The sequence below is a fragment of the Rhinopithecus bieti genome, unplaced genomic scaffold (assembly GCF_001698545.2).
Source record: "Rhinopithecus bieti isolate Rb0 unplaced genomic scaffold, ASM169854v2 scaffold_31173, whole genome shotgun sequence".
Taxonomy (NCBI): Eukaryota; Metazoa; Chordata; class Mammalia; order Primates; family Cercopithecidae; genus Rhinopithecus; species Rhinopithecus bieti.
In genome coordinates, this window is record NW_016813861.1 from 2209390 (window position 1) to 2237008 (window position 27619).

Consider the following 27619-nt stretch of genomic DNA (forward strand, 5'->3'; position numbering starts at 1 on the left):
AAAAAAAAAAAAAAAGGCACATTTTAAAAGAAGGAATTTCTACTCTTAATTCTTGATTGTCTTCTTCATTTTCTCATAGGATGCTTAAGGGTATAACTTGGATAGTCACAGAAAAACAGTTTATATCAAAACATTATTATTATTATTATTATTATTATTATTATTATTATTGCTTTGTTTTAACATATGAAAGCAGACAGACTACCTGGAATAATCAGATCTACCGCATGCTGGAACTACTCACATACATTCTCTTAATAGGTTACAAATATACTTTCTAATAGCCTTTAATGCAGAACAAGGCCAAAAATCTCACGGATTTATTGAAATTGTCCCTTTTTGATGTTAAACCACCAGGGTAATTTAGGGGGTCCATGAGCAAGAATAACAAGCATCCATTCCGAATGAAAGACGAGCTAGCATGACCACAACGCAGACGCATTTTCAGATAACAAGTGCAGGGGATCTGAATGTGTTCCTGTCCCAATGACGCACACTGGTGGCCACGTCAAACCAACCTTCATCACTTCCACCTGCAGGTCCTCGTTGAGCGAAGGCGTCACTTTCACGGCATTCAGGATCTGATTGAGCAGCTGCTTCTCATCAGAGTCTGTTTCCATGGATACAAACCTCTCTTCCGACAGAAGCTTCTGTAAAGAGGCACAAGGCAGTGATCACAGATAGGCTCTCCCCTGCTGCCTTATTTGGTTGTATCTTATTATGGATTGATGATCAGTTTTCTTACCGGGGAGGCGTGTAGCTGGAGGCCACTACGAAAGGACTTATGTATGCTATGTGCCAATAAAAAGAAAAATGCGGCCAAGGGCGGTGGCTCATGCCTGTAATCCCAGCACTTTGGGAGGCTGAGGCGGGTGGGTCACGAGGCCAGGGGTTCGAGATCAGCCTGGCCAACATGGTGAAACCCTGTCTCTACTAAAAACACAAAAATTAGCCAGGCGTGGTGGTGAGTGCCTGTAATCTCAGCTACTCAGGAGGCTGAGGCAGGAGAATTGCTTGAACTCGGGAGGCGGAGGTTGCGGTGAGCCAAGATCGTACCACTGCACTCCAGCCTGGGCGACAGAGCAAGACTCTGTCTCTAAAGAAAAGAAAAATGCATGCAACCCTGAGTAAATGGTTTTTGGCAAAGACCTTTTCCTGCTATCGGACTATTCATTCTAAATTCCATCAAGTGAAACTCTAATGTGCCAGCCATATAAGGTATTTAGGTAGTGGGGATGGAGAATGATCATGCTAAGAGGAATCTAGCCCTACCCACTAGTCACACACACACACACACACACACACACACACACTTCTAAATGTGGCTTCATCACAGGAAAGAAGGTCTTGTAGACAAGATCATTTTCAGGTTTTATCTTTTACTTCCTAATGTGACCTGTCATTTATCCAGGAATTATTTAGGAATCCAGAAATCTTAATGTATTTCCCCATCAGAAAATGCATCCCCCCAAACCTCAACAAGAAGACATTCATTGTTATGAGGACTCCCAGGAGTCCACCTCGCAGGATAGGCTTTCTCTATCTCTTTCTCATTTTCATAAAATTTTTTTCCAGATTGTACCAAAACCCACCTGCCCACAACTTCTACTCCTTCATCTTCCTCCAGAGACACACAGATTAAGCTTCTAAAAGATCTGAAACCAGCTATCAGGTCCACCCAAATCTTGTCTTCTCCACACTAAACCTCCTCAGGCTCCTCCAAATGTTCTCTGCCAGATAAGGTTTCACTTGTGCTTAGAATGTGGCCTCAAGAGTGGTCTGATACTAACTAGTGATACATAATTTGGATCACATTCTCAGGTCAAATGAGCTTAGTTGGTTGTCACAGTACATTCTATGCCTGTGAAAGAGGCATAGAATTTCACCCTGAAACCCCTAATTCTCATTCACAAGGACTGCAATTAAGCTATTTTCCTCCATGCTGTCTTGGTGCAATTGATTTTTGGACCCCAGTATAGACCTTTATATTTATCCCTATTCAATTTGTTCTTTTCCAAAGGGGCTTCGAGTTGCAGCCTGTGAAGAACTTTGAAAATTCTGATTCATCCAGTGTAATAACTCCCTCTTTTACCTTCACACCACTGAAGATCTTGAAAATAATATTTCAAACATTTCTACTTAAGACTCCCTGAAATTTTGCCTATATTCTTTCAAAAGGACTTTTTTTTTTTTTTTTTTCCCGAATCATGTGGTATACTCAGGAAAGCCCAGAATTAGAGTTTACATACAATTTATTTTATTTAAAGTGATAAAACTAAGAAGCTCTAAAATATGCCTACAGTTAACAGGAGGTAGCGGGGGATGGTAAAAGGACGACTCAGCCCACCAAGTTGCTTCAGTTAACACGATTCAGTAAGCCCTTGAAAACATGGCACTGCAACTTAGAATATTCCAGGGTTAAAGAAAAAAGGAAGAGAAGCTAAATGCAAAATCTACATAACATTCGAGAAAAAGGAACAAAAGTGGCAGATGAAAACAAATTCTCAACTATTTTTATGGTTGGCCCAATTACCTTGGAGAAAAGCAAAAGGTTTTAATAACATTATTGATAATGTTTAAAAGATTCAAATACTGCTGTGTATAAAATATACATTATCTAATTCCGATCTGCTGGGGGAAAAAGAGCTGTTTTCTCATTATTTCATAAGTTTCCCAATACCTTAAAAGGTATTGGGAACTTCTCTGAACTAAAAAAGCTAACTATGAAGCAGTTTGCACTGACATAAAAAGACATCTTACAAATGCCACCGTGGTTTATCCATGGTCACACTGAACAAACTCCTGCAGGCTTCAACTTCACAGCGCTTGTCTCTTAGAGGCCAACCACTTTAAAAAGTATGTGTATTTACATAGTCATCACCTTTTTACTATCAGAATTAGACCCATTATGTTTGCTGTAAAACACAAACCAAAAAAATGTATTCAAGCAAATCTGACTTTTCTTGTTAAACCAAATTTCTTTTTTCTTCCCAATCTTGCTCTGGAAATAAAAGATAATAATCCACTCCTCAATCTAACTGTGGAATAAAAAACAAAACAAAATCTTTCCAGTTTACCATCAGTTTTTATTATATAGAACCATAGATGTTGAATGTCTAAGATTTGAATTGGTATGAACTTGTGGTCTCTTTTTTGGGATCCTTTACTCTCCTGAAAGATGTCACACACACACACACACAAAATCCCTATTTTTGTGGGCTTAGCTATGTCCACATGAATCAGTGTCTGATCACAAAGGTTCAATGAAATAATGCTGTGTACAGAGAAATTCGGTGAATATAAGAAAATCCTGTTATTCTCTATGGTTATTTCCTAGTTCAATCACATTTCTGTCTGAGTCTTTAAACAGCCAGTATTTAAAATGTTAACTATTTGCCCTTTCGATGCCAAAGTGGCCTGTCAATTTCTATCATCCCACTGCATTCAGTCAAAGCCATACCTGCATCCCTGCCAATGCGTGTTGGGCCAGCTTCACATTCTTGGATTCCAAAGCCAACTGGAGAGGCAGCAGGCATTTCTCCCTGGCAAACGCAAAAATAAGGACAACATGTGAGCTCAATAAAGCTGGCAGTCAAGTGATGTAAGCCTTATGTACACCCACCCCCAAATACCACTACACACACAAAAAAAACTATAACCAATAATAAAAATGTACATGGGCTCAAGAGAAAACACAGCAAAGAAGCTGTGCAGAAATGATAGCCCATCAACCCCTTGCCTTCTTGGTATGGCTACAGGAAGAGCAAACACAAGGACTTTCACTAATTATTACCTGGTACACTCATTAGTACACAATGGGATCCCAGCCAGTCTGTGAACATGCTTTGTTCTTTCCCAAATTAACACCACTGCTCACACCCAGCACACCTGGGGGTGAACAACTCTAGGAGGCATCATTAAGTAGATTTCTACGACTTGCTTCTACCTCTTCCTTACCTGGAGATTATATGCATCACCATCAGCACTCTGTCTCATCAATATATACCAAAATTCTATTAGTTTGTCAATTCCTCCCCAACTCAAAGGATTCAACAATAATTTATAAATTTAACATTTGCTCTATAATCTCCATCAAGTGGTAGATCTGAGTCTTGTGACAGGTTCTTAATGAACATGTTTCCAAGACAGAAATACAAATTAACCATCAATAGCACTGGCCGATAAGAGGTGCCTAGATGCAACATTATCTAGAGTCAGGGGAGAGATAAAAGAAGAAAAAAAAGGAGAGCTATTTGGATATTTTAAAGCTTAGAAAAAAAGGAGATTAAAATATTTTAGGAATAAACCAAAAGACAAAAATATCTGTTAGAAGTATCTACTTTAAATAATTAAACAACAGACCAAGAATTTTAATCAACCCATTATTTCCCTATGGAGTTACACTAGCACAAAAGTGAAATGTGACTTCATTTTACCAGGTTTCTCTACCCCACTTAAACCAGAGCAGCCCCACTCTTATCTGTTTTATATTTTCAGCATAAACTGAAAGATACATTGATTTTTAGAGTGTGAAAGCTACCACATTAGACTATAGGATTTCATCGTTGGAGAAATAAGGGTTACTGTTGTAGAACACAATGAAATACAAAGTTCATTATAGCTCTGATTTCTCCCTGTCCACTCTGCAGCTCTGCTGCTTTTCCATGGAATCCTTCCATCAGCAGCTTCACAACCGATGAAGTGAGAGTCACACACTCCTCTAATATAATGCCAGCCACACAGACTACAAAACAATCAGGAAAATGTTTGCCTTCCTAATCCTCACCTTGTCCCTCAACAACCCAATGTTACAATATCCATTTTTATATGACAATTAACACTACAGCCATTTTTCATTAGATTCATCCTTTGACAGATGGATAAATTACCCAACTGTGTTACATCCAGTTGGGTGGCTGTAACTTTGTCACTGTTATTTTATTGTCAGTTTGTCACAATTACAAGACAAACACAGTGGTGCAGTCAATTAGTGCAGGAATAGCTGATTTTTTTTTTCAATTTTGTTTCTTTTATTCAATGTTAACCAGTTTAAGAACTTAGAAAAATTAAACGGAAGCATGAAGATAGAGTGAGAAGTAGCAACCAAGGGCAGATGGTATGCTAACAGAAGCAGCACAGAATTTCATCTGTAAACCCTTGAAACAATCAAATTTCCACTAGGATTAATCCACTGTGAAAGAACTTTCCACTTGAATTTGGAGTCAGATTGGCCAATGAAACAGCATAATAGCAGGGAAAAAGCATGAGGGTCCAAAAGTCTTACAGCCTAATAGTCCAGGGAAGAGGAAATATATCCTGTAGCTATGGGCTGAAAATGTACAAGTATTTACACATTACTCACCAAGGGCACCCAACAAGACTGGATGCCATGTCCAGCAGCAACAAGGACCCTTTTGGAAATCCTCAACCTGTTGACCCTTGGAAAGCAGCAATATGTTCGCCTATCTATATTACTCTGCCATCTGCAGTATTAGCCCTTGAAATCCTTATTCTACTCTCTCACCTGCTTATACATTCACACGACTGATACTGTTGACCTGAGCCAGGTTGCTGACAAATGCTAGGATTTCCAGGTTGCACCACCACCAGGGGCCATCACCACCATGCAAGCCATGGTCACCAAGCAGGACTGGTAGATGAAGGTGGTTCAACTAGGTTTTGGCTGAGTTGAAAAATATGAGTGGTTAGTAGAAAGAACACGGGCTGTGGAATCACATACACGTGAATTCAAATGCTAAGCACTGATAAGTTTTGTAGTCTCAATCGAAATACTAAACTCCGTGGGTCTTAACTCCCTTATCCATAAAAAGGGCATTTTAAGACCAATCCTGCAGAGTTGGAGTACAATATATAGATAATATGTAGTATAACATATGTATCAGAGGTTGTCAAACTTTTTTGGTAAAGAGCCCCATAATAAATATTTTAGACCATGCACTCTAAATGGTCTCTGTCATAACTATTCAACTCTGCTAAAGCACAAAAGCAATCACAGACAATTAGTAAATCAATGAGTATGACTATGTTCCAATAAAACTTTATTTACAAAAACAGGCAAAAAGCCAGAGTTGGCTTACAGGCTGTAGTTTGTCCAGCACTGATATAGACAAAGTGCCCAACACAGATCATGATCTTCCGCATGCAGATCAAAAACAATTTTTTTTTTTTGAGACGGAGTTTTGTTCCTGTTGCCCAGGTTGGAGTGCAATGGTGTGATCTCAGCTCTTTGCAATCTCTGCCTCCTGGGTTCAAGCGATTCTCCTGCCTCAGCCTCCCAAGTAGCTAGGATTACAGGTGCCCACCACCACACCCAACTAATTTTTTGTATTTTTAGTAGAGATGGGGTTTCACCATGTTGGCCAGGCTGGTCTTGAACTCCTGACCTCAGGTGATCCACCCACCTTGGCCTCCCAAAGTGCTGGGATTACAGGCGTGAGCCACCACGCCTGGCCTCAAATCTTTTTATGTACCCAGAAAGATTTTGCACAGGACAGGGGCTAACTGTCCTGGGAAGGTCACAGCAGAGGCAAGCACAGCATCAAGATCTCCCTTAGAAAATGAATGCATTGCGTGGACACCGTGGCTCACACCTGTAATCCCAGCATTTTGGGAGTCCAAGGTGGGCAGATCACGAGGTCAAGCGATAGAGACCATCCTGGCCAACATGGTGAAACCCCGTCTCTACTAAAAACACAAAAAATCAGCTGGGCGTGGTGGCGTGTGCCTGTAGTCCCAGCTACTCAGGAGGCTGAGGCAGGAGAATCACTTGAACGTGGGAGGCAGCGGTTGCAGTGAGCCAAGATCACGCCACTGTACTCCAGCCTGGCAGCAGAATGAGACTCCGTCTAAAAGAAAAGAAAAGAAATGCATTGGGGAAATATCACTATAGACAAAAATTTCATCTGGATATTAAACCAAAGCACTCCATCATTCAACCATTTATCCAATCATCATCCATTCAAACATTTGAGTGCCTCCTGTGTGCCAGGCAGCATGCTGAGAGCTAGGGAAGGGCCAGCAAGGAATAGGTCACAACAGGTACCTGCTTTCATTAGTATTCATGGGACAAAGAGAGAAAAAAGAAAATTAGCACTTATTATTTATCTCATCTTAACTGTCACTACAACCTTCTTACCCTTATTGTAAATTTGAGAAAACTGAGGTTTGGAAAGGTTTTGTAGCCTGCCCAAGGCCACACAGTTAAAATTTGTTGCAGACAACTCAAACCCAAATTCATTTGACTCCCAAGACCAAGTTCCTTTCAACCTCTTTGGTCTCATAAGATCACAGCAAAACTAGAATCGATGTGCTTCTTAACCTGTTTCAGTTCTTAAACACACACACACACACGCACACACTCACTCACAAAATCTGGCAAAGGACCCTCTTCCTAGAGGAGGGTGCCTATCATTCTGTAATCCTCAGGTCCCCAAACCCCAATTCTACATGGATCCCAAGTTAGGAGTCTCTGTCCTTATGGTAAAGAACTCTGCTCAACATTCAAGGTCTGTATCAGAGAAGAGGGCAGTGTAACCTGGCTGGGGTTCTGCTAGGACGGCCTTTGAAGAGATGCTACACTGAACGCTGGGTAGCTGTGTTTGTGTGTATATCTGTGTGTGTGTGTGTGTGTGTGTGTGTGTGTGTGTGTGTGTGTGTGTGTGTAGGTGTATGTGTAGGTTACTATAAACATTTTATAGTAAATAAAATTCTATTGTTGAAATTGAGGACCAATATTTTAAGAAAATGTCTACAATGTTAATAGTGCTATTTATTGCAAAGTAGTTGCTTCTGACCCTATCTTCAACAACAAAATAGATATTTACTTAAAATGAAATGCTTAAAAACAGGGGTTTTGCTAGTAAATACTAGTAAGAACAAAAGTGTACCCACCAGTCTAATGCTTTTAAATAGCTAACAAAAATCAACATGAATGAGAACAATTTACTGTAGTAGTAGCACGGTTGGTAACAGGACCACACTAATCTGTATCCAAGGCCTCTCATCCCCTCAGACCCAGCAGCCCCTAGAGTAGTATCACAAGCCTCAGATCCTGACTTCAATTGGAAATGAACCCATGTGCAAAAGAAGGAAATTCATGGGGCATAACTAATTTTGCTGCTTGCTCTGTGATATCATAAAAACCCTCCTACTTTCATTTTTTTCTAAAAGTGATTTTAATGAAAGAGAAAACAGGCCTGTTAATTGGGTCTCAGGATGAAATTTATAATGAAAATGCAACATGGCACACACTCAATCCCCTTTGCACACACTGTACTGGAATAAATCATCTTTTGATCTTTCTAGATGCTGCCTCATTGGGAAAAGGGCATGGCAAAAACCAACATTCGATTACATTAAGCGATTATTTTTAATGCAGAGGCATGTGCAAATTTATTCTTGCCTAATTAAATAAAGGCAGTGGCCCCAGGTTTCATGTCCTGACATGCCATTATTTCTTAAAGAAGAATAATTAGCAGTGCTGCATATGCATGAGGAAGGCATCATCCACACTGTGATGCTGCATCTGGTCATGAAGAAGAGACTGAACCTACTTCCTTAACTGCATTGTCATGGTTAACAGACCAGCTTTATTAGGCTGTCAGGTAACAATGGACAAAGGGAAATTAAAATAGGTGAACAAAGGAAGAGTTAGGATTTACCAATAATTATCTTTCAATACAAGTACAAACGTGAACTTTAAAAAAATTGTAAGTTATTGGGGTACAGGTGGTATTTGGTTACAAGAGCAAGTTCTTTAGCGGTGATTTGTGAGATCCTGGTGCACCCAACACCCAAGCAGTATACACTGCACCATATTTGTTGTCTTTCATCCCTTGACCCCCTTCCACTCTTCCCTGCAAGTCCCCAAAGTCCATTCTATCATTCTTATGCCTTTGCATCGTCATAGCTTAGCTCCCACATATCAGTGAGAACATATGATGCTTGGTTTTTCGTTCCTGAGTTACATCACTTAGAATAATAGTCTCCAGTCTCATCCAGGTCATTGCAAATGCTGTTAATTTATTCCTTTTATGGTTGAGTAGTATTCCATTGTATGTATGTATATATATATACACACCACATTTTCTTTATCCACTCATTGATTAGTGGGCATTTGGGTTGGTTCCACCATTTTGCAATTGTGAATTGTGCTGCTATAAACATGTGTGTGCAAGTATCTTTTTCAAATAATGACTTCTTTTCCTCTGAGTAGATACTCAGTAGTGGGATTGCACGATAAAATGATAGTTCTACTTTTAGTTCCTCAAGGAATCTCCACACTGTTTTCCATAGTGGCTGTACGAGTTTACATTCCCACTAGCAGAGTAGAAGTGTTCCCTGATCACCACATCCACAAAAAACATCTACTGTTTTTTTATTTTTTGGTTATGGCCATTCTTGCAGGAGTAAGGTGGTATTGCAATGTGGTTTTGATTTGCATTTCCTTGATCATTAGTGATGGTGAGCATTTTTTTTGTACGTTTGTCGGCCATTTGTATATCTTCTTTCGAGAACTGTCTATTCAAGTCCGTAGCCCACTTTTTCATGGGATTGCTTTTTTCTTACTGATTTGAGTTCACTGTAGATTCTGGATATTAGTCCTTTGTCAGATGTATAGATTGTGAAGATTTTCTCCCACTCTGTGGGTTGTCTGTTTACTCTGCTGACAGTTCCTTTCGCCATGCAAAAGCACATTAGTTTAATCAGGTCTCAGCTATTTATCTTTGTTTTTATTGCATTTGCTTTTGGGTTTTTGGTCATGAAATCCTTGCCTAAGCCAATGTCTAGAAGGGGTTTTCCAGTGTTATATTCTAGAATTTTAACAGTTTCAGGTCTTACAATTAAGTCCTTAATTCATCTTGAGCTGATTTTGTATAAGGTAAGAGATGAGGATCCAGTTTCATTCTCCTATATGTGGCTAGCCAATTATCCCAGCATCATTTGTTGAAAAGGGTGTCCTTTCCCCACTATGTTTTTGTTTGCTTTGTTGAAGATCAGTTGGCTGTAAGTACTTGGGTTTATTTCTGGGTTCTCTATTCTGTTCCATTGGTCTATGTGCCTATTTTTATACCAGTACCACACTGTTTTGGTTACTATGGCCTTATAGTATAGTTTGANAAGCCAATGTCTAGAAGGGGTTTTCCAGTGTTATATTCTAGAATTTTAACAGTTTCAGGTCTTACAATTAAGTCCTTAATTCATCTTGAGCTGATTTTGTATAAGGTAAGAGATGAGGATCCAGTTTCATTCTCCTATATGTGGCTAGCCAATTATCCCAGCATCATTTGTTGAAAAGGGTGTCCTTTCCCCACTATGTTTTGTTTGCTTTGTTGAAGATCAGTTGGCTGTAAGTACTTGGGTTTATTTCTGGGTTCTCTATTCTGTTCCATTGGTCTATGTGCCTATTTTTATAGCAGTACCACACTGTTTTGGTTACTATGGCCTTATAGTATAGTTTGAAATCAGGTAGTGTGATGCCTCCAGATTTGTTCTTTTTGCTGAGTCTTGCCTTGGCTATGCAGGCTCTTTTTTGGTTCCATATGAACTTTAAAAGTGTTTCTTGTAACTCTGTGAAGAATGATGGTGGTGTTTTTATGGGGATTGTGTTGAATTTATAGATTGTTTTGGGCAGTATGGTCATGATCAAGTGGGTTTCATACCAGGGATGCAGGGATCGTTTAACATATGCAAATCAATAAATGTGATACACCACATAAACAGAATTAAAAACAAAAATCACACAATCATCTCAATAGAGCAGAAAAAGCATTTGACAAAATCCAGCATCCCTTTATGACTAAAACCTTCAGCAAAACTGGCATACAGGGGACATACCTTAATATAGTAAAAGCCATCTATGACAAACCCATAGCCAACATAATACTGAATAGGGAAATGTTGAAAGCATTCCCTCTGAGAACAGGAACAAGACAAGGATGCCTACTCTCACCACTCCTCTTCAACATAGTACTGAAAATCCTAGCTAGAGCTATCAGACAAGAGAAAGAAATAAAGGGCATCCAAATCAGTAAAGAGGAAGTCAAACTGTCCCTGTTTGCTGATGGTATGATCGTTTACCTTGAAAACCCTAAGGACTCCTCCAGAAAGCTCCTAGAACTAATAAAAGAATTCAGCAAAGTTTCCGAATACAAGACTAATGTACACAAATCAGTAGTTCTTCTATACACCAACAGCAACCAAGTGGAGAATCAAATCAAGAACTCAATCCTTTTTAAAATAGCTGCAAAAAATAAGGCACTTAGGAATACCCAACAAAGGAGTTGAAAGACCTCTACAAGCAAAACTACAAAACACTGCTGAAAGAAATCATAGATGACACAAACAAATGGAAACACATCCCATGCTCATGGATGGGTAGAATCAATAAAGGGAAAACGTGAACTTTAAGTAACCCCAAATACATTCCTGAATGGTAGGCTGATTCCTCTTTGATGCTCTGGGTGAGAAGAGGTATGAAGATATCTTACATTTCTGAGGTCTGCTTATACTCTAAAATTCTAGGATTCTGTGATCTAAGCCATTTATCAAATAACTGTCTGAATTTCCTCACATCATAATCATAGCTCTGGTTGAAATGGCTTAGATGTGGCTTACAAAGTAACATGCTACACATGTTCCTATTTACTATTTATTTATAACTTTTGAAGGTAGACATTTAATTGTCAACCAAACTGAAACTAAGAGAGATTAGGTTACTTGTCCAAGGTCATATGTTTGCAAATGACAGAGCAAGATTCAGACTTAGACCATCTCTTTTCTTTTTTAAAAATATTAAATAGACACAGGTTTCACTATGTTGCCCAGGCTGGTCTCAAACTCCTGGCCTCAAATGATCCCCCCACCTCAGCCTTCCAAAGTGCTGGGATTACAAGCATGGGCTGTCGTGCCTAGGCTAGACCATTTGTTTTGAAAATCTATGTCCTCAAACCTATGACATAACGTCTATGAGAACAGCCAGCTCCCACCAACTATGTGTAAGGCACACTGCTTTAAAGTGGTAATTTAAAGTTCCACTATGTTAAGAATGGGGACAGGCATCAAAGAAATAATGTGAACTCTCTTATTTCGAGTGGTAATTCATGAAGCAGTGCATTATGTTGACAGTTGGTATGTAATTAGGAGAAGGTGTAGGCAGTTTGGATATGTGGAAAAAATTTGGCTTTAGAACTAGCTGCTGAGTTCAAGCCACACAGCCAGCACCTTTCCTGATAGTCATGCCATTTCCTAATTTGCATACGAAAGGTTTCTACCCTCACTGTTGTGACATTCGGGTTGTTATTATTCATGTTAATGAATATGCGTCCTTTACATTTAAACAGTTTACACCAACATTGATTGATTTTCATTGATTAAGCTTTTGCCACGGCCAATTCCATTGGCCCAACTGGAACTAAATTGGTTCCTTAATTGATTTTCTCTACAGTGCAGTTAAAATATATTTCCATTTCATTTCTATTTTAATGAAATTATTTTTATCAGTAGCAATCCTTTTCTATTTCAAAACAAAGTTTGGATTCACCCATCAGGCACTGTTTCAGGCCCTAGGGATATAACTGTGAACATAAAATCCCTTTTCTCCTGCAGGCTTTCAAGATTTTTAGCAAGTCTATCACAATTATTAAGTTGAGCATATGAAACTGGCATTTATATAGGTCAGAAGAGATTGAATATTGGCAATTTCATATGATTCAATCTAGTAGAAATAATTCTAAATAACATAAAATGGTTATGCCTATACTTTACCTCAAGATATCAACTTTTATTGTCCATGATTTGCTTACAAAAAGCACACATGTATATGAGAAAAATCTAAACAAGCAGAATAAAAAACAAACATTAATATATAGCAATGCAAATCAATTAGAGCATTATTTAAGAAAGAGCTCAGCTGAATGTCAGCAGTGGGTATTTCCAGATAGTGGCATGGGAGAATTTTTTCTTTTTTTATACTTTCCATTTGTACCAATTTAATATAATAACTCTAGAGCATACTTGCGTAATCTAAAGAAAATACTCTTTAAGCTTGACTGATGTAAGGAGAGTGGCAGTTGAGTCACGGAAGTGCCATTATTAAAACCTCCAGCATGCCAGTCACCGTGCTAAGAGCTCAGGCACTTGATCCCAATAACTCTCACAACCACTCAATAAGGAGGGACAAATACAGTCATGTGCCGCACGATGGTGTTTCCATCAATGACAGACCACGTTGGTCCCATAATCACCTGGGAAGTTTCCTATCACAGCTGACCTAACATCATGCAACACTATACTCACATGTTTGTGATGATGCCAGTGTAAACAAATCAACTGTGCCGCCAGTTGTATAAAAGCATAGCACATACAATTAGGTACAGTACATCACACTTGATAATAATAAACAACCATCTTACTCGTTTATATATTTTCTATATTTTTATCATTATTTTAGAGCATACTCCTTCCACTTACAAATAAAAAAGTTAACCATAAAATGGTCTCAGGCAGGTCCTTCCAGAGGTATTCCAGAAAAAGGCATTGGTATCATAGGAGATGACAGCTCCTGATCCTGAAGACCTTCCAGTGGGACAAGATGTGGAGGTGGAGGTGGAAGATAGTGACATTGATGATCCTGAGCCTGTGTAGGTCTAGGCTAATGCTGGTTTGTGTCTTAGTTCTTAACAAAAAGTTTAAAAATTAAAAAATAAATTAAAGCTTAAAGGCTGGGCGTGGTGGCTCATGCCTGTAATCCCAGCACTTTGGGAAGCTGAGGCAGGTGCATCACCTGAGGTCAGGAGTTCAAGACCAGCCTGAGCAACATGGAGAAACCCCATCTCTACTAAAAATACAAAATTAGCCGGGTACGTGGTGGTGCATGCCGGTAATCCCAGCTACTTGGGAGGCTGAGGCAGGAGAATCATTTGAACCCAGGAGGCAAAAGTTGCGGTGAGCTGAGATCACACCACTGCACTCCAGCCTGGGCAACAAGAGGAAAACTCCGTCTCAAAAAAATAAAAAAATAAAAATAAAAGTAAAATAAAACTTATAAAATAAGGATATAAAGTATTTTTATACAACTGACAATCTGTGTCTTAAGCAAAGTGTTACCTCAAAGAATCAAAAGTTAAAAAATTAAAAGTTTTAAGATAAAAAAGTCACAGTAAGCCAAAGTTAACTTATTATTGAAGAAAGAACATTTAAAAAATAAATTTAGCGTAGCCTAAGTGTACAGTGTTTATAAAGGCTACAGCAGTGTACAGTAATGGCCTCGGCATTCCAATTCACTCGCCACGCTCTCTCTCACTGACTCACCCAGAGCAACGTCCAGTCCTGCGAACTCCGTTCATGGTAAGTGCCCTATACAGGTGCACCATTTTTTATCTTCCATATCTCATTTTTACTGCACCTTTTCTATGTTTAGTTACACAAACACTTTCCATTGTGTTACAACTGCCTACAGTATTCACGCAGTAACATGCTGCACAGCCTGCCTGGGAGCAACAGGCCTATAGCCTAGATGTATCGTAGACTGTACACCTAGGTTTCTGTACGAACACTCTATGGGGTTTGTATAATAATGAACTTGCCTAATGACACATTTCTTAGGACCTATCCCCATTATTAAGCCATGCATGACTGTATTATTGACATTTACTGATGAGGGATGGAGGGGAAGAGAAAAAAATCACTCCTGGACAAGAGGTAGGGCAGGCAATGGACCCCTGAGCTCATGCCTTGGCACATGAGACCTTAATGGTTACCATTTGTCAATCTCAAACTACATTCCAAGAACGAGGTTAAACATTTTACATACAGTAAGCCAGTAAAGATTTTTTTTTTACCAAGACACTCCTTTCTTTCTGTCCATTGTTAATCCATTTTAACATTTCCTCACATTATCTCCTACATGTCAATTTTACAACTTCCCGCTGTGAAATGCTGTAAGCTGCTCCTCACCCCCACAGACACATTTAATTCCTCACAGAGCCACTTCTTATGGCACTGTGGAAAATGTCTGCTCTTTAACGTTTTCATAAGAAGCACTTTGTCAATATATATAAAGAAATTAAAATATTGGTATGCCTTTAACTAGGGTTTCTTCTGCTAGGAGCCTTTTCTAAGAAAATAATCATAGATGTTGAAAACTTTGCTGTTTTCTATGCAAAGATGTTTACTGTATCTTTATGTATAATGTAACTGAGGTTAAAGAAATCATGGTACATCTATAGAACGGAATAATACATAATCACTAAAAGTATTCTAAAGTTTTTTTTGACACAGGAAAATACTTTGAAAATGTTACACAAAAATATGAGACTATCATGCAGATTACATACCATACATGGTTGTCCTCTTGAATAAAAACTTGCACACACATACAGCGCAGGCAGAGGAGGGAGGGAGAGATTGGAAAGAACTTGCCCCCCAACACTTTGCCTTTTGGGAATGTGGATGATTTTGGTTTTATTATTTACATGTTTCTACATTTTAAAGATCTTCAAGAATAAAACATGTTATCTTTAGAATTAGGGAAAAGGTGGCCAGGTGCAGTGGCTCACACCTGCAATCCCAGCACTTTGGGAGGTCGAGGAGGGCAGATCATCTGAGGTCAGGAGTTCAAGACCAGCCTGGTCAACATGGTGAGACCCCCCCCATCTCTACTAAAAATAGAAAAATTAGCTGGGTGCGGTGGCACACACCTATAGTCCCAGCTACTCAGGAGGCTGAGGCAGGAGCATTGCTTGAACCTGGGAGGCAGAGGTTGCAGTGAGCTGAGATCGCGCCACTGCACTCCAGCCTGGGAGACAGAGCGAGACTCCATCTCAAAAAAAAAAAGAATTAGGGAAAACATGAAGTTAGCCTGAGCCTACAAGTACATACACATGCTCTCCCTTTCCTTCAAAGCTTTATGGCCTGAACACTGAATGCCTGTTTCCCTTAATGGCCTCAATGTCATCCTTCCTGAATTCGCTGTGCTAACTTCATCTCCTCTATCCAGTCACCACCCTTTCTAATTTATCAATAACTGAGCCATATTCCTGGAATAGCTTCTCTTTTTCTTCCCCCTAAAGAAATGTCCATACCATCTTTCAAACATTTCCTGAATTGTTTCCTCTCCCTAAAGCCTTCTTGACTGAAGTGATCCTAAAATAGTTACCTTAGCCAAATATGTCATTTAAAATCAGTCTACTTAACCTTGCTTCTTCCTTTCTGTGACATGTTTTCCTACAACCAAGCTTTCAGCCTTAGAGTGTGGATATACTGACAGCATGAAACATGCCTATGGAAATTGCTCTGCCCTGCCCTGGATCACAGAACACATGCATTTTGTTACTTAATGATTTTTTTCATGATGAAAATGCTCCAGCTGGCAATTCCGAGTTAGCACTCTGCTCGGAATCTCCAGCAGGAGAAGCACCCTTCCGCCAAGGAGTGGCAAATGCAAACAACAGCAGCAGCAGGTTCCTAACACAAACACTTGAATTTTATGGAACAAGAGAAAAGTAGTGGGACAAAATTTTTTTTTTTTTTTTTTTCTTGGCAGAGTCTTGTTCTGTCACCCAGGCTGGAGTGCAGTGGCGTGATCTCGGCTCACTGCAACCTCTGCCTCCCAGGTTTAAGAGATTCTCCTGTCTCAGCCTCCTGAGTAGCTGGGATTACAGGCACCCACCACCACGCCTGGCTAATTTTTGTATTTTTAGTAGAGACAGGGTTTCACCATGTTGTCCAGGCTGGTCTTGAACTCCTGACCTTACGTGATCCACCCACTTCCAAAAATGCTGGGATTACAGGCATAAGCCACCACATCCGGCCCCATCATTTTTTTAATATGCTGATAACCTTTGCAACTGTAGAGTTACCTCTTAAAAAAATGACAACTCTATGGCATAAATATCTTTCAGAAACGTCTATGCAACAAAAGACAGGTAACTTAAAAGCAAAACAAAACTAATAATTTTGAGAAAAAAAGACTGACTTCATATTCTCTTTGAGACTCACTGGCCTATTAAAGCTCACAAATAATGTGTAAATAGATGTATTATAATTTCTTATAAATTAAGTGCCATGACTGCAAAATGGTCAACTAAAGTAACAGTTTTCCAGGAAATAAAAATTTCCAGGTATGGTGTCAAAATGCCTTATGAAACCGGTCCATTACCAGTTAACACAACAGTCAGAACTAAAATTGGCATTCCTAAATGACTAATAATCCATTTGTGAGACGTACACAGGAGTTTTAGTAACAAATAGAGCATTTATTTAATAAATATTTATTTAGCCTACTACCTGTCTAGGCACTGTGAGAAATGTTAGGCACATAACGATGAAAGACATGCGGTTCTTGCCTACATGGAACCCATAGTCTAGAGGAGGTAACAGACATGTGATAATATGGAAACATAGGTACAAGGCAATAAACACTCATATGAAGGTATACACAACCAACTATAGAAGTATAATGAGTGGGAGAGATTTTGTCTAGAAAAATGCAAGTGTCTTCATAAAAAGGTGATACTCATTAGGCCTTGAACCGCAGGAGACAGAATGGAACTTTGTCAGCCCAGTGAAGAAGAGGAAAAGGACATTCCCAGCTGAGACTGTAAATGCAAAGGTACAGAGTAGGTTCGTGGAGCAGCCAAAGTCCCATTGTGACCTAATGAGGAGGTCACGGTGAGAAGACTGGTGTGAAATGATTTCACAAGGGAGCTTTGAGTCAGCTTTGGAGGGTCTTGAATACCATTCGGAGAAACTGACCTTCAGCCAGTTGAAAATGAGGAACTAATGAAAGATTTTTGATCAAAGGAATAATGTAATCTTAGACATTTTCTACCAAATGGAACTCTGGTTACAATTTGTAAAAAATGAATAGAAAACAGACTATCATAAAAAAAAAAAAAAGTTTGGAGTCAAAGTACTCTTGGTCAAATTCAGGCCCTGACAATAGCAACCTGTGTGCTAAGCATTTCACCTCTTCAACCCTTACTTTCTTAATCTAAAAACATGGAACTAATATTACCTACCTCAAGCAGTGTTAGAATGATCTGATAAGAAGCTATGTTAGTCAAAGTCCTGACTGCCCAGAGCTAGCCTAACATTTATAGTGCCCTGGAGGGCCCCAGCTCCGTCTTGTCCCGCAAGGGGTCTCAGACAGCAACATGGACACCTCAACCTGCAGACCAATCCCAATCCACAACCACTGCAGGTAACTGCTTCATGGCCAGCCCTTAGGCCTAGGGATGCATACACTTGTGGCACCATTTGCCTCCTGAAAGATAGAGCCAGGGAAGAGACCTCATAGCTGAGTTTTTGTTTGGTTGGTTTCTTTTCGGAGACAGAGTTTTTGCTTTGTTGCCCAGCCTGGAGTGCAATGGTGCGATCTGGGCTCACTGCAACCTCCACCTCCCGGGTTCAAGCTATTCTCCTGCCTCAGCCTCCCAAGTAGCTGGGATTACAGGCGCCTGCCACCACACTTGGCAAATTTTTGTATTTTTAGTAGAGATGAGGTTTTGTCATGTTAGCCAGGCTGGTCTTGAACTCCTGACTTCAGGTGATTCACCTGCCTTGGCCTCCCAAAGTGCTAGAATTACAGACGTGAACCACCTTGCCTGGCCCCGACAGCTGATTTCTGTAAGGAGGCTCAACACAGACGGAGCAGGGAATTCTGAAGTCTTTAGTACCAGAGAGAAAAGGGCAGGCTTTGGGTGGGAACAATTCCATTGTCCTGAGGAGACTGAAAATAAAGCCTGTACAACATAGGTCCAAGGCAGGGTCCTGCCTCACCTAGGTCTCAGGGTAGCACTGACAGTATCTAGCACATTATAGACGCTCAACACATGCTTGTGATTATGGTGCTCTTTCTGATTATCACAGTTGCCTTATGATAACTTCATTGTTGTCATCATTATTAACCAGAGGCAGGAGAGCCTGGAGGAAGGGCTCCACTCTAAATAGAAGGACTCAGTGCTGAAAGTGCATTTAGGTGTCTGCATTCAGGAACGGAAAAAAGGAAAAAGAACCTACAGACAGCATGCAAACGAAGTAGAGAAGCCTGCCTGAAAGAACAGTTTTGAGGAAGTAAGTGGGAAAGATAGCAGCTATATTTTTGTGTATTTAGAGTTCAAAGTGCCTTTGGGCATCTAAATGCCAATACATAGCAAATTGGATGTACTAGCCTGGAGCCAAGGAAAAATTTAGAAGTTATCAATCTATAAGTAGTAGCTGAAAACTTGGAAGTGGATGAAACTTCCAAGGAAATGGACGAGGTGCAGAACAGAAGGATAGAGCTCTGAGAAATCCCCCCAGCCAGTGACTAGAGAGAATTAATGATGCTGGCAAAGAAGTAGTAGTCAGAAGAGGCTGTGATGCTCAGGAAGATGCCAGAAGGAAGGCTGTCCCTCTAAGATATGCCCATTTAGTACCAGTACCCTCTAGTCATTGACTGCCCACTCTGTGCCAGGCATTCTGACTTGGTGTACATTATCTCATTTAATCTGATCATTAACACACTATGTGATATATACTTATTTCCATGTTACCAATGAGCAGATAGGCTCAGAGATGGTAAGTAACTTGTCCCATGTCACCTAACTACTATGAATTATCGGTTCCCACTAGAAACCTAACTCTACTGTGAAAGTTAGAAAAAACTAGGCACACTTTGGTCACTGCTCAAGAGGAGATGGTGTGGAAAGGATGAGAAGTGATGTGAGCTGGGAACTTTCTCAGTGAGTTAGCTCATTTAATCCTCACAGGAATTGGGGCAGTGGCCATTATCCTGTCCATTTCACAGTCCAAGACACGAAGCTCCCGGAGTCATGGATCCACGGACAGAGTTGGTAAATGGATGAGTCCAGACTCAAATATAAGGATTATAGGACACAAAAGCCTACACCATTTCCATAGCAACGTGTTCTCTCTCCACCACAGGGAGCAAAGGCTAAAGGGGAAAAAGAAAGGACCCCGCAACATGGAAACAAGCACCAGCATCCCTGCAGATTAACCAAAGTACTGAAAAGGTTTAATCTTCCAGTTTTCCTATGCTCTTCCCACAAACCACCCAGCACATGGCACCAATGCAATAATCCCCACTTCTCCCAGGAAACACAGAACTGAGAACTGTTTCTGTTCAAATCGCATACTCAGCTATAAAATGGGCAGGCACGTGGGCTCCAGAAGATAGAAAAATCTGTATCCTTCACTCTTTTATTGACATTTTATCTACAGTGATAAAACTTTCAGCATTACACCATTAAATTTAGCCTCAGATATAGTAAAAGCTAAGCATCAGACTAGTTTAAATACATGGAAAGACCAAGGACATTCATCTCTGGTGCCGAGACCAACTGTACCATTGAAGGCTCAGAATTACACGCTCATCAAACACACGCTTGGCACTGTTAAGCCTCATGTCCACTTGACACATCCATCCATCCTTCCAAATGCCACCCTGCCCCACACTTCTGCTTGCCCTGCTAGCATTCCCAGAGCCCCTCCTGGCAAGGTTAGTGCTTCCTCCACCCCATGACACAGGGTATGGTAGCTGGTTACATATAGGTGGTTTTATTAATATCATTAAGTAACTGTGGGGGAACACGTTTATCCTGCTTGGTTCACAATCAACCAGCAACAAACATCCTTATGAAATCCTCTACCAAGCAAGCAAACTGCCTTTCTAGTATCATGATGGCATACTACTTTTTACTATTTTTTGTTTGTTTGTTTTGAGACAGGATTATCCTGTTGCCCAGGCTAGAGTGCAGTGGCTCAAACATGGTTCACTGCAGCTTCAACCTCCCAGGCTCAAGTGATCCTCCCACCTCAGTCTCCCAGGTACCTGAGACTACAGGGATGTGCCACCATGGCTGGCTAATTTTTTAAAAAGTTGTTTGTAGAGACGAGATTTTTGCCATGTTGCCCGGCTGGTCTCGAACCCCTGGACTCAAGTGATCCTCCCTCCTCGTCCTCCTAAAGTGCTGAGATTACAGGCATGAGTCACCATTCCCGGCCACATACATTTTAAAAACTGAGACCATAGCTTCAAAAAGAAGATTTCTAGTATTTCATGTTAATTTTCAACCAATTGTTAAAATCATTCCTATAATAAAGGAGACAGTAAAATGACCTTCCTTCCTGCCATGGCACATCAATTTGATGGAATTTTAATGGCTTTAAAATGTTTTTAAAGAACACTTAACGACATTGGAAAAACGTGTTTGATATATTAAGTGAAAATAGCAAGCTTCAAAATATTACATACCATATATCCTAATTTCATTGTATACTCTCAGAAGAAAATAAACCAAATATTAAGATTCATCTTTAGGTCATATGACTTTTGCACCCAGCAGTCACAGGTTAGAGTTTAGATTTTAACCGTTGTTACTGGGTACTCCTGGGCAAGTTATCCTCACAAAGCCTGAATCTCCTCTCTGTAAAGTAGGGATGTCGTAAAACCTTCTGCATGGTTCCAGTGACATGATCTGTCAATACTTATGTTTCCTAGGATTTTGAATTTTCTACACTGAGAACTTACTCAGTTCACACCCTGACATTACCTTTTTTCACAAGTGTGTCAACTGTGTATTCTCTTACTTTCTAAATCATTTAAAACAGGTGTTTCCATAGGTCAGCCTGAAACCTTTTTACCTGTTGAAGTTATAGCTCCTGTCCTCTGCTAAAAGCTTTGCAGTACCTTCTCCATAGGCATCGAACATCGCTTTCATGCATCCATGTATGAGATAACTCCCCTTAAGTAATTCATTTTGGCAGCAAGCATCAGGCAGAAAACAATGAGGTAAAATTTTATTTTCCCATAAATAGCAACTTCTCCTAGCAGTAATACGTTTGTGGTATTTCAACTACTGAACATCCCCATCAATCCTGTACTGCAAGCACTCTTTAAAAATAGGCCTTGGGCAGAAGCCAAAACGGCTGGGTGGGTTCCTTACTAGCTGCCTGCTTTAAACATATCACAGACCCTATCCCTCCCTCTACCAGCCTGCAGGTCAGCTGACTAAGATCTACATTAACCTGTCCAACAAGTAGCCTCAGGTCTGGCACTATGTGATGTGAAGACAAGACTGTTTCTCAGGATAAATGTTGTGTTAAAGGTTGGGTTGCTGTGTGGGCACAACAGGTGCCCTTCAGCCTGTCTGTAACTGCCTTATAGCCTAGTCACCCCGAAGGCAGCTGTATGTATAGCAATACGTTGGCAATGGGCTGCTTTACTGCACTCAGGGTAATAGCAAGTCTACCACATAAATGCATGACCTTTCCAAACGAGACATGTGCTGGAAGAAAAACAAATATGCCCAGTATCTTTTTTTTTTTTTTTTTTTAACGCACTGAAGACAGAAAACAGTAGCAGATTGTTCTCTTAGTGCAATGATTCAAGAGCAAAAGACAGTCAAACTAAGACAGTAAAAGCTGCCTGAGAACTATCCCCGCTGAGGGCATGACAAAGTGACTGTGGAGGACAGGACAGATCCTCCTTACGAGGGGAGGTGGGGGGGAATCCTAAGTCTGCCTGACATTATTACTCTCGCCATTCATAGCTATCAGAGACCACAAACAGCAAATGCAGCACCGTCATTTGCAGCAGGAGTGGTTGTAAATGTCCTGCATCCAAACAGAGACTTAGTAAGCTTGCGAAAGTACACACATGGGTGCCCATAAAAATCAGCAAAAGCCAGCTAAGATCCAAAAAAAATCAGCGAAAGCCAGCTAAGATCCTGGAGGCTGATAAAGATGTTCACATGGAGGAAAAAGGAATTTGTCAATAAACAAATACTCAAGTATTACAAATGCTATAATTGTTCTACTCTATTATTTTATAGCAAAATCCTATTATGTAGTTGCCTTTAGCTCAGAACAGGTGTTTTTCCTTTCCCTAGATTAAATCCCCACACACACTCATTTCCCATCCTAGTATAACTGGGAGAGGTTCCTAAGTTGAGGAAAACTAGGAGTACCTAGGAAAACTAGGAGTCCCCCACCTACACATACTGCTGGCTCCACTCGATGCCTTTTTGGTAGGGTGACTTGACACACTGTTCACATCAGGTGGATGCTGAGGTGGGCTACAGTGTTTCTCCCAATATGTCAGAAAGCACCAAGGCACTCTCTGTCCCAGCCTGAGAAGGCGGAAACATGCCACAGAGGACTGATCCAGGAACTGCACTGAAAGACAGGGTCAGACCAACCTGGGAGAAAACATTCGGACTCAAGTTTATGGGGCATCACCACTCTTCATGGCCATACCAGGTGGCATTCTCCCCTCCCCAGGCACACACAGGGACCCAATATTCTTACGCAGGCTGGGCGATACCCAATCGTCCCTTGAGAGCCGGAGCCTTCCTTGCTGTGGTGTCAAGGCAGCTGTGACTACCCACCTGAAAGCCCAGCGTGTCTGAGCAAGGAGCTTCACTACTCCAGGCTAAGGAGAAAGACCATAAAGGGAGGTCACAGTATCATGAAGGACAAGGGGGTCTGTGAAAAGGACTCTGGTCCAACTCCCTCCCATTATTTAGCTCTGAACAGAGGGGATAATCCTGGGCATGCTACTTGGCTCTCTCCAAAGCTTTGTTTCTACCCAAAATGCTCGAGGAAGTTTCTGACTTTCCCGGCCTCCTTCAAAAGGATGAGAGGGCCAGGTGCTGTGTGTCATTCCTGTAATCCCAGCACTTTGGGAGGCCGAGGCGAGCAGATCACCTGAGGTCAGGAATTCAAGACCAGACTGATCAACATGGAGAAACCCTATCTCTATGAAAAATACAAAATTAGCCAGGTGTGGTAGTGCATGCCTGTAATCCCAGCTACTCGGGAGGCTGAGGCAGGAGAATCTCTTGAACTCAGGAGGTGGAGGTTGCAGTGAGCTGACGTCGCACCATTGCACTCCAGCCTGGGCAACAAGAGTGAAAGTCTGTCTCAAATAAATAAATAAATAAATAAATAAATAAATAAATAAATAAAAGGGATTAGAGGAATAACTCATGGAGAAGATATGTAAAAGCTTTGAAAGGGACAGTGCAGTGAGAAGAGCAGCAGAGTCTAAGGAAACAGGCCCTTTTCTTTTATCCTGGCTCAGACACTTGTGTTCCCTACAAGTCTCAGTTGTTTTGCTTGCAGGATGGGGATATCTCCACTGCCTCTTCAAATTCTAACAGCTTCCACTTTCAGAAGTGTGGCTGACAGTGTTAGCAGCCTTCTCCTCAGTGACAAGAGTCCAACTTTATTTTGCCCAACAGCACGGTCAGCTCCAAGTGGTAGATCAGTTTGGTGTGAGCCTTTCCCCAAAATCCTGTTTTCCACTTTTCCTGTCTTCCTTGTAACCCTGGAAAACTTTTGCTTTACCAACAAAAAGGACCAGACCTGCTTAGTTGGCTCTGCCCTTCTGCCTTTTGTCTTTTTGACTTCTTTCTAGATGGGGATGTGATATCTGAAGCTGCAACAGCCATTTTGTGCATGAAGAGTCAGACAGAATGGAAGGCCAAGAGAATCCTGGAGATACCAGTGCTGAAAGCCGACCTCCAGACAGCCTGTTACATGAGGCAAATAGCCCCATCTCATTTAAACCACTGCTAGTTAGGCCTTCCCCTACCACTGAATGTATTTGTAAGTCACATACTTCACTAAGGCCTATTCCCAGAGAAGAGCCAATATTCAGGTAGTGGCATATGTGTCTTCTGTCCCACCACATTTCCGAAGGGTGAAAGGTGAAATCAATAGGTACGACAATTCCTATTCTAACACATCTAAATGACAAATATTCAACGAATATGCACTGAAGAAACAGAATAGTTAAAAGAACAATTTTCGGGTCAGACCTATATTTGAACCTCTATCATCTGTTAGCTGTGGGACCCCAAGCAAGTGATTTTATCACTTAAGCCTCAATGCCCTTATCATGAAAATGCAGATTATGTTAGTACCTATTGTACTTGTTGTAAACAATAAGACAATGCATGCCAAGCCATTGGTATAATTCCTGGCATAGATCAATACTCCTTGATAACTCTCATTACTGGGGGGGGTCACTCATGTTGCACCAGAGGCCATGAGTATAAGGATGATGGAGTTCAAGATCTGGATGGGAGATCCTACAAGTAAATCAGTAATTTATGGAGAAAGATCGAGGCTCTAATGTGCATCTGCATGCTCAAGGGGTGGAAAGAAACCCAAAGCCCCACCTCTAAGGTCCCATACCTTGTAAACACCACAGATATCTCAGCTCTCCTCCATATTTTATCAAAGTTACCAACCATTTAATTTAAAACTTCAACTCTTTATATTATACACAAAACAACAGGACAACAAAATGGTCAAAAGACAGCCAGACATGAAGAAAAGAATCCTACCAGCAGATCTTCAGACTGCTTATGGCAGTTGCACATGCCTGGGCTATCCTCCCTTCTCTGGATCCCTATGGGTCATGATCATTCCTTTAGGGAGGGTGATCAGTTAGGGTGTGTTCAGCTGCAAGCAACAGAAAGTCCAATTCCCTAGGTGGCCTAAACAAGGAGGCAGATTAGTTCCAGGTTCAGGTGATTCAGTGCCCCCTTAACACAGCTAGGAGGCCCTTTCTATCTTTCTTCGGATCCACCATATGTCAGCTTCATTTCCTGGCTGGCTCCTCTCACAGCTGCAAACAGCTATAGCTGCTCCAAGCATCATTTGAATGTGAAACGTTTCGGAGGAAGAAAGAACTTCACTTTCACAAGACTGAGAAGGTACCCCTCTCATATTCTGATGCAGGGCAAGCCTGTGGCCAGCCTCCTTGGAAGCACAGGGCTGATAAAGAGGACAGATCCTATACCTAGTCAGGTTCATTGGGGGTAGGGAGCAGTTGGATGTTGGGTGGGCAAACAATGGTTTCTCCGTTGGAAAATAATGGAAGGCCTAGAGAATTTACAAATGCAAATAATTACTCCCTAAACTAAGAATGCCCCTGTGTATTTTCTGGCTAAAAACAAAACCAAAGCATCATCTTCAGGTAGGTATGTGTTCCTACTGGAAATGTGATGTCCTCCGTCCTACCCATAGCTCCATCAACAGCCACCCTCATCCATGGTTCCACGAGAGAGGCCAGCTCAAAGAAATTTCTTTGAGTCTACAAGTAAAAATGGAAAGAGAACACAATGATAAAGCAACATGAGATTCCAATTCTTTTATTTCAGATACCAGAATTTATTTTAAAGAACACTTAAGACTGCCATAGTCAAGTTTTCCAAGTCTTGCCTGCTCAGGCAGATTTGTTTAGAATTCCCAAGGACCAGTTGGGCCCCTTTATATTCACAGGATGAGGAAATAATGCTTCTTAAATCCCTAGTCTAATCTGCCCTTTCTTTCCGGTACCCTTGTTTTCCTATCTAAAATCACACTTTGAAACCCAGCACAGGAGGGGGGAAACCTTAATCACAACGCAAACTTCCAGAAAACTGCAAGCCTGTTTACTAGAGTGATATTTCATTCACGATTTTTTGTACATTCTGCAAACTGCCGTCTTCCTTTATATCTTACGTAATCTTCATAAGAACCCAGTAAGGACTACATTGTTTGGGGGGATATGAGTTCTATAGCTATGAGGATGGTAGAAGTATGATAAAAGTAGTTATTTTTCATTAAAAGTATGTCATTTATATTAACATGGAATGGGTTTGCTATTATTTTTAATGATTTTAAACCTTTTGTTTTAGTTTCCAATATGGTAAATAGATATAATCCAAATTTTAAATAGAAGCTATGTGGGATAAATAATTTTTAAAAACGTACAGGGTCTTGACACCAAAGAGTTTGAGAAGTGCTGCCTCAGTCCACATCAGTAACACAGAGAGGGTTCTGAGAGAGAGCCCTGTGGGTGGAAGCTGCCCTCCTGCCCCGATACAGGGGAGATACAAAGGGGCAAGGCCCTCCTCTGGACAGACCCAGCATGGACACATGCTGAGCACTCACAGGGGAGGTTGAGGCCACTTCTGTGGCCTGCAATGGGATCTCTTCAGACCTGTCACACTGGGGAAACAGAGGCACCTCCCTACCTTCCTGTTTCCATCTCCATTTATGGAAACTGATAGGCAAAATGATCAGCTCGAGGTCCCAACAGGCATATGTTGAACCAGGACTTGCATGTATTATGATGACCTATTTGCTTTCCCTTCAGCAAATGATGAGCTCTTTGAGAGAAGAGAGCATGCCTCCTGTTCCTCACTGCATTTCTGGCATAAACCATGCTGTGTGTTTGGCTGACTCCAAACCCAGGCCACCTGCTCCCCCTTGCCAACTGCCTGATCCACATGAGCCCAGTCCCCACCCTGTCTTCCCACTCTGCATCACTCTCTCCAGACCCCTCCCATAGAGACGTCAATATGCGGAACTGAGCACAGTGAGGCAATCATCTCGAGCAAACATTCGTAAAAACATCCTCTGTACTGAATGCCTGGGCATGCACACCTTTAACAATTGTTTTCTTTCTTAATTAAACCCTCCTGTTGACTTTCAATTACAGCTTTATTTTTACTACCTCTGAAATGCATGAATGCTACCCTCCCCATTTTCAGCAAAGGTCGTGTTGCTGACCTTGTCTTCCACACTCAGCTTTATTTCA

At 40.9% G+C, this 27619-nt stretch overlaps 1 protein-coding gene across 2 annotated transcripts in view; it reads right to left on the bottom strand.

The window, feature by feature from the left end:
* ARFGEF3 (ARFGEF family member 3) overlaps positions 1 to 27619 on the bottom strand; it is a 189846-nt gene that overhangs the window by 137189 nt on the left and 25038 nt on the right. Inside the window, exons 1-3 of one of the 2 annotated variants that reach the window (XM_017848991.1) lie at positions 5525 to 5575; positions 3461 to 3542; positions 519 to 650 (exon numbers count right to left, since the gene is read on the bottom strand). In XM_017848991.1, the coding sequence (XP_017704480.1) occupies positions 519 to 650; positions 3461 to 3466 (138 nt within the window). In that variant the 5' untranslated portion in view covers positions 3467 to 3542; positions 5525 to 5575. Of the gene's footprint in view, positions 1 to 518; positions 651 to 3460; positions 3543 to 5524; positions 5576 to 27619 lie in introns of those variants that run through there. The other variant, XM_017848989.1, reaches the window with a different exon arrangement.